The sequence below is a fragment of the Aedes aegypti genome, chromosome 2 (genome assembly GCF_002204515.2).
Source record: "Aedes aegypti strain LVP_AGWG chromosome 2, AaegL5.0 Primary Assembly, whole genome shotgun sequence".
Classification (NCBI taxonomy): domain Eukaryota; kingdom Metazoa; phylum Arthropoda; class Insecta; order Diptera; family Culicidae; genus Aedes; species Aedes aegypti.
Window position 1 is genome coordinate 260,847,216 of NC_035108.1, and position 7,817 is coordinate 260,855,032.

Genomic DNA, 7,817 nt, shown 5'->3' on the forward strand with positions numbered 1-7,817 from the left:
ATGGTTGTTTTTAAGGAAATACGAAAAAACCTGTATTCAAAACAATTTATTCATTCACGAGAAATTTTCCGAATGAGAAATGTGCAGAGGACAAGTCTCAATAGAAGTCACAGGAATCCCAAAAATTTAAACGGAAACATGACTATTTCAAGCTGAATGAGGTATAGCGGTTAATATGTTCGCCATTACTTTTACTGTTGGGTCAACAGCTTCGCGTGATCTGTTATTTGTTGCTTCTTGTTATTTAGTCCAGCAGAACAAATGTGGGCGTTACGTTTTACCAACATGTACATTGTACAGACTTGCTCTTCCACTGATATGAAGTATCGAATTCGCTTCCCAAATTGCCTAGTAGAAGCGCAAATCAGTTGTAATTTATTCTTCGATAGAACAAGTATTACCATGGACATAGTTTCATCAAGTATTTTATTTCTGTTTTTGCTCAATTTCGTCCATCATGCAGGTAAAGTTGATGAAAAGTTATGTGTGTAGTTTAAAAATACTAAGTTTAAAAACTAATACCTACAATCACAAAAATAACACCGAGAAAATCACCCACAGGCTGGAAATCTTATTAATAAAAATAATAATAAATAATAACTTACAACTTGATTTATACCTATGTGTAAAGTATCATTTTTCGATTCCCAGTCGGTCCAGGATGTTTTCGTAAGAGAAATTTCACTGAATTCTCTGGGCATAAAGTATCATCGTACCTGCCACACGATATACGAATGCGAAAATACAGGGAAAAAAAGCTCCCAGTTAATAATTGTGGAAGTGCTCATTCAACACTAAGCTGAGAAGCAAGCTCGTTTACAGTAAGGACCATCAAAACCACCTCGCTGATGTTGAGTATGATAAGCGAGGATGTCCAGTGTTGTTAGATATAAGCAACTCCCTTCCTTATCCATTACATCCATTATCGTGATTTATAGAAGGACTATTGGTATTCTTGTAGGGTCGATGTACCAATAGCCGCATAGCTAAGAACAAATATTCGTATAAAATCGAAAAATAAAGCCTGCGGGATTATTTTTAGATCATCTGAAAGCTTTTTATCTTGGCTTTGTGGAAAAATTATGAAACATAAGAATACTCATGTTTTTGTATTTATTATCGCCTGTGCCACTATAGGAACACATGTGCATATAGTAGCACTATTCCTAATTTCTGTTCCTATAGTAGCACTAGCCTTACGGAATAGGCAAAACACAAATCAAAACCGTATTTTTACAAAACTTTTATATTTTTCCTTTGAAGTGTGGATCAAAAGCGTTCGATTGATGTAAAAAAGTTCCTAATTTATCAACTATTTTGTTTAATAACAAAAAAGATTCTCTTAGTAGTGCTACTATAGGAACAATAGGTTAACTATAGGTGCAAGGGAGCTAAAATTTTAAGCAAAACTATTTATTTCGATCATTTTTTGAACAAAATCGAGCTGTGTGTCAATGGTACTTAGATAAATAGCTACTGATCTTCATGTCAAAAATTATTTTGCTACGATTACCAGTGAAACGGCCGTAAAACGCCACTAGTGTGACTATAGGGGACCGTCCACTAAGGGAACACCGACCCTATTTGTACGAGTTTTCGTTTTGACCGTTTTATGAAAACCGGTTATAAGATGTGCAAAATTAAAATTAGGTTCATACTCGGGTGAACTCTGTAACTTGGAGTACATTTCAAAGGCAGAACAAAAAAAGCAAATCGTGTTACACGAGTCTTCCTAATTTTTCACAAAGATACACAATGTTAACTAATGACAGATTAGAAGCTATTAAAAGATTGTTTCCAAAAAACTCCGGATTTATTGTGATATGAACATTCATAATTAAAGAAATTTTTGAATACAATATGTTTGAGTGTTAAAACTTTCGGCAATATGCTATTCAACTTTGATTCAAAACATTGCTAACCATTGAGAAAAGTGAAACATTTTTAAGAAGTAAATTGTCGCAAAGTAGAAATGAAATCAGATTTAATACATTTCAATGAATCTTATATTTCAAAAATCATAAATACTTTATGACAATATAATCGAACTTGACGACTTATTTTTGGTGATTTACAGATTAAGAGCGTGTAAATGTTCATTCAAAACGATTTTCCCGGTGGCCATCTCAAATTCTCGGTTTTCCTCGTCTATTTCCCGCGTTTCCCGGATTTCCGGTTTGGTGGCCACTCTGTTTAAGTTTTTAATCGCTGCTTTGTAAAATTTCAAACTTTGTGATAGGGTAGAAGTACCGGTTTTGGCCATACGCCAGTTGTAGCCATAGTGGATTATACACCGTTTTACATAGCCAATCAGCATGAAACCTTTTGTGTGCAGTAGATCACATTCATATGATAGAGCTACATTCATTTACCTGTCCAAATTGATTCAAATCATAAGAAAAACAATTCATTTTCCTTATAATTTTAATTCCCATACACCTAATTTGGCCAGGGCACTCCTAATGTGGCCACTCTCATGAGAAATCAATGCGATTGGCCAATTTAGGAACCGATGTTAAATCTCTGGCCGAAACTGGTTCCGTTGGCCTATATTGACCAACGGGATTTTCAAAGCGAAAAAATTGTTTTGGCTCAGTTTTGATATTTTATACATATAATATGGATTGAGAGCTTGCATTTGACATATTTGTTGTATAAATACAGCTTCCCATTCAGTTTTAATTGACATTTTCTCTTAGGCTGGCCAAAACCGGTGCTTTTACCCTAATGGAACTAAGAATATTTGTAGTTCTATATCAAAATTTCATGCCGATTGCTCATAGGGCCACAAAGTTACAGTATGTCAACACAACTGAACACAACTGTATAAAAAATAAATTTTGATAAAATTGCGGATGAGCCAATTCGCTGCGAAACGATGCCACTAATAAATGAAACCATTGCAATTTTATATTAGGCAAATTGTAAACTAAGTGAGAAAAGTGTAAGTGATGATTCTGTATTCCAACTGGAGTTATGATATTTTTCCATTTTAGAATTGTCCCATTTTTGTCTAATCCTCAGAATCTATCAATTGTGACAAAGAGCCGTATCACGAAGTGGGTCGCTTGAAAAAGTTCCTCTTGTGCAATTCATATGACGCGAATCAACGCCCCGTCAAGGATATTAAATTTGCTGTCAATGTAAGCGTACTGCCCGTATTGATGAGCTTCGAATACGTAAGTGTAAATCCAAACATTCAAAACGACAAAATGTTTAAATTTATTTGCTTTCTGTAAAGCGGTTTAAGTATAAAAAGACGAAGCTTAGCTTGATTGTGGTTTAGAAATAAAAAGGCGAAAGGCAAAAAGCCAAAAGACAAAAAATGATTTGCTTCGTGGGATCTTTTCCCTGTAAAAAATATTTTCGATCTCTTATTCATATTTTCCTTTTTTACCTTTTGACTTTCGGCTTTTTGCCCTTCAATTTTTTGTCATTGGTTCTGGTATTTGTTTGCCATTTTCTTTTGCTCATGATGTACCAATAGCTATTGCATTTCAAGCTAAAATCAAATATTTTTGACAGGATGAAAGCACGAATGCTCTCAACGCAAACATGTTAGTTACTATGGTAAGTATAAAGACGTATAATAAATAAAGGAATGGAATTCAAAACCATTTTCTTTCTACGTTTTAGGAATGGATTGATGAGAACTTGAAATGGGATTCTAAAGAGTATAACAATCAAACTACCATAGCCATAAGTTCGGATCAAATATGGACGCCTGACTTCCAGCTCTACTCATCGTAAGTAAAGCGAGCGGAACAAAAATATCCTTTTCGCGTGTCTAAAGATCAAACTATATGTCTCAAGTATAGTTGGGATTGCTGAATCTATTGCATTCTTATTGTGTAAATAATATTACATTCGCTGTGTAATTAATACTTATTCTTACTGTAATACAGTCTATATTCTTATTTGAACTGTAATACAATCTATAAATCGTATCGTTACAGAACCGTTAAGTTCGATACCAAACAAAGCTGCACCAATTTGCGAAGTCTGGTCAAATATGATGGAACGGTAATAGCAGTACCGACGTGTGATTTCAGCGCCCGCTGTGAAGCCGATTACACCGATTGGCCGTTGGATACTCAACGATGTCGAATGCTGTTTGGAGCCTGGATGGAACATGCTGGTGAAGTGGATTACCATACCCGCTTCGCTTGTCTGGGATCCGAGCAGTCAAACATGCATACAACGTGGCGAGTGGTGTCCGCTAAAAAGCTAAAAAAAGAGATAACATACAATAATGTGACGTATCCAACATTGATGTATGACTACATTCTCGAGAGACATTCTGGCATTCATCTGGCAGGAATTTTGACGCCCATCATTCGTAAGATAGCATATCGGCATATCTGAAAGCATAAAGTACCGCTAACTATCATGTATTTCAGTTCTAATCACTATGAATTTGTTCCTCACTTGGCTCAAAACGGATTCCGTTGAGAGAAAAATATTACTGGCGGTTTCCATAGTATGTCACTTCTACTTTCTGGTATTTATTGAATGGGCAGTTCCTAAAACTGGAGATACCGTTCCTGGGATCTGTAAGGATGACGATATTACCTATGGTTTTCGTTAATAATTTTCCATTAATTGCAGTGCTATTCTATCGTACATCCATCCTTATAACGGGTATTCTTCTCATTCACACATTAATTGGATCGGTCATAAAAGGCCTCCAAAGTCAACCACCGATTTTTGTAACCTTTATAGCAGGAACGATAATCCGGAACAAAATTGGAGAGTTGGTATTTGCAGGAGATTACATGGAAGTGGAATACAAGGTACAGTAATGGTTGAATTTCATCAAAATAAGAATAACTTCGACATGGATCAATATTTCAGAAATCGGAAGTTGTGCAAACCAACAGAACTGACCTCGCCGAACATCAAAAATGCTGGAGTTCCTTCAGTAGAATTATTGATCGTGTAATGTTTCTTGTCTATTTGTTAGCGTATGTTATTTCTTTCGCAGTATACATTCCACTTAAATACACTTCGCGATTTGGCACATATGAGTTACACGTTCTATCCTATAAGGATATAAATCAATTTTAAGCAACTATTAATGGTTGAATAAAAGTATTTACAATGTATTCCAACTCATATAATGATTTTTGTATTATTTGCGCTTCTAATAAATATTACCAGTCCAGCGAACCGTTTAGAACTGAGAGGGGTATTTTAGGGCTCGTGTTCCGAGCAGGGAATGAGAACTAAATGGAAACTAATTTTAACGTTGTAATATCATCGTTCTGACTGAGTTAGTAACAATCATAACAAATTTTCATAATACTATATAAAAAGATAACTTTTCTAGTTATTTGATGTTTTTATAAAAAAAAACAAAATAAGAGGTTAGAAAAGAATTTACAATGTGAATATCTGTCATGTAATACTAATGATTGAATCTGTTCCAGGAAATAGTTCTCCAATATTAATCAGACAGTTTTTGCATATTTTCTTAGCTGGAAAGTCATTTTTTTATTTTGGATAAAAGGTACCATTGAGCTTGAGCTTGAGCTTGAGCTTGATTGGCCGCCCGTGGATGCACTCCAGTATCGCCAGATCAGCTGTACTTACACAAGGAACCAACCGAATGACTGCTTGGGACTAACAGGCATCCTCAGTGTATAAGTGCTGGTGATCTTCTATTTTTAGGCAACAATGGCACCTGCCACGTCAGAATGCAGACCAGTGAGGGGAAGGGGGAGGAATTGATGATGCATTGAACTGGCTCCCACGTAGACCGTATATTCCACTGCATCCACGCCAGTTCATGCGGGAGTGTATGGATTGGGGGAAAGGCATGGCAGAGAGGTTTGCTTTTGTGGTTAGCAGACTGCCTATGTATCAGGCGTAAGAAAGGCGTGCGCGTGGAAGTAGGAAGCGTTAGGGAGACGGTTTCTTGTACGTCTCTGGTTCTAGCGTTTGCTATGAACGAATAGTTTGAGTGTGATATATTTAGAATAGAAGATAGAAGCGTGAGAAATATACAACTACAAAGTACGAGGAAAGGGACGGGCCTGGGATTGAACCCATGACCTTCTGCATATGAAGCAGAAGCGGTAGCCATCATACCACCAACCCCGTCATTTTGGATAAAAGGTACCATTATAACAAAACTTTGTGAGTAAATTTGAATACCTGACATGTCGTTTTGAAAATTTAGCTAAAAATTTATATTTAAATAAATTTGAAATGATAATCTTAATCGATTATCATATCACAAATAAAAATGATTGATGCAGATCGTTTGAAGCTCAATAAATGCGAAGGTCGACTACAAAACATGGGGTACATATTGAATTTTACATAAAGATTTACAAATAGTATTTCACATAATTACTGTGAGTTTGAATAATATTATTTCAATTAGGATTTAAGAATATAAAATTTTTAAATCGGATTCATGTTAAGAAAATGATCATCAAAAACTGTAATTAATATGTTATTAAGAACAAAATTTGATATTGGGCCCTATTACGGATTTCACTCACGGTGACAAAAAGGTAAAGTGATCACTTTTCTATTAAGGATATCACCTAAGTGGGAAATGTGGAGAAGTTCATTGCAAGCGGTAGATCGCATGAACACGAGCTATTACGAATGGCACGATACCCAGCGAAGATCGATAAAAGCAATCACTTGAAGTGGAAACTTTTCACCGCCGATCGGGTAGGTGAAGAGTTGTCACGTAAAATAAAATAAGTTTAAAACAGCATTTTTTCTACTTTTTTATTTAACAAAATTTATGTTTTTGTTATTCTTTGAAACAGAACACTATATTTAGGCCCGATATGCTGTTAATAAGTAATTTATTGGCCTTTATTTTTTTTTGTGGGAATGTGGGGCAGGAATGGAACAAAACCATTTTTTTTTGCTCGCTGTACGCAAAGGAAAAAAAGGTCAATCAAAACGGGATCAAATAAAATTAAATCATTGAACAATTCTGAATAGATATTTCACACGCATCGAGATAAGCGATTACTTTTCTGTTCAGCAGTAAAGCAGCCTCAATAAAACATAAACTTGTTATATTTCTAGTGGGTTTAAATAAATGACTCACTACTAAAATGTTTACAGAAAAAAGGATTACAACTAATCATTGTATATGAAAATTGAAAAATGTGAACTCCTATCTCCTTTTTGAACTTCTCAAAAGTTTCTTATTTAAAATAATAAAATTACCATAGTTTTAGTTGTTAATTACAAAGTATTGAACTCGGTCTTCTGCCGAGAATCGATAAGTGAGTGCTCCGTATTTTGAAAAGAACGTTTAATTTGAACGTGATAGACAATTAAAAATTGGAAAAGTTGATCTACCTATCTCGAAATGTATTCAAGATACCCAATATTGGAAATCCTGTTTCAGTTTACGAAAAACTTTCTCTACCAAGCCACGATATTCTTGCCTATGAAATTCAATATGGCATCCAACGCTTAAAAGAACACGAATACAATTCTTGTTAGATTTAACGTATGTTCTACATAATCAATTAAAACGGTTTCGAATTATTGATCATAATTGGGATAATCTGATTGAAATTTAATAGTTCATATCCGCGCGAAACTTCCAAATCTACTTTCAAAACCGCTCTAAACCAATCTGTATTTTAAACTTTATGTAATTCTATTAGAAACATAAACAAAATTCTACAATTTAAATCTTTTTAATGTTCAAAAACAATGCAACGCAACAAGTGACTATTCGTTGCATTTAACTATAAACAATGCTGTTATGAATACCACTTCACCGCAATTGTCACTCCACTGAGCTCATTTTCAATCACTCCACCGTCCGCGAC

The 7,817-nt window shown here is 34.9% G+C and overlaps 1 protein-coding gene across 1 annotated transcript; it reads left to right on the forward strand.

The window, feature by feature from the left end:
- The first annotated feature begins 331 nt into the window (after positions 1-331).
- Positions 332-5,117, forward strand: LOC5565696 (neuronal acetylcholine receptor subunit alpha-5). Its single transcript, XM_001650003.2, has 8 exons — positions 332-463; positions 3,025-3,179; positions 3,526-3,570; positions 3,637-3,746; positions 3,957-4,339; positions 4,401-4,553; positions 4,609-4,793; positions 4,855-5,117. Exons 1-8 carry the CDS (start codon positions 403-405, stop codon positions 5,065-5,067), a joined length of 1,305 nt encoding a protein of 434 aa, XP_001650053.1. The 5' UTR covers positions 332-402; the 3' UTR covers positions 5,068-5,117.
- The last annotated feature ends 2,700 nt before the right edge of the window (positions 5,118-7,817 follow it).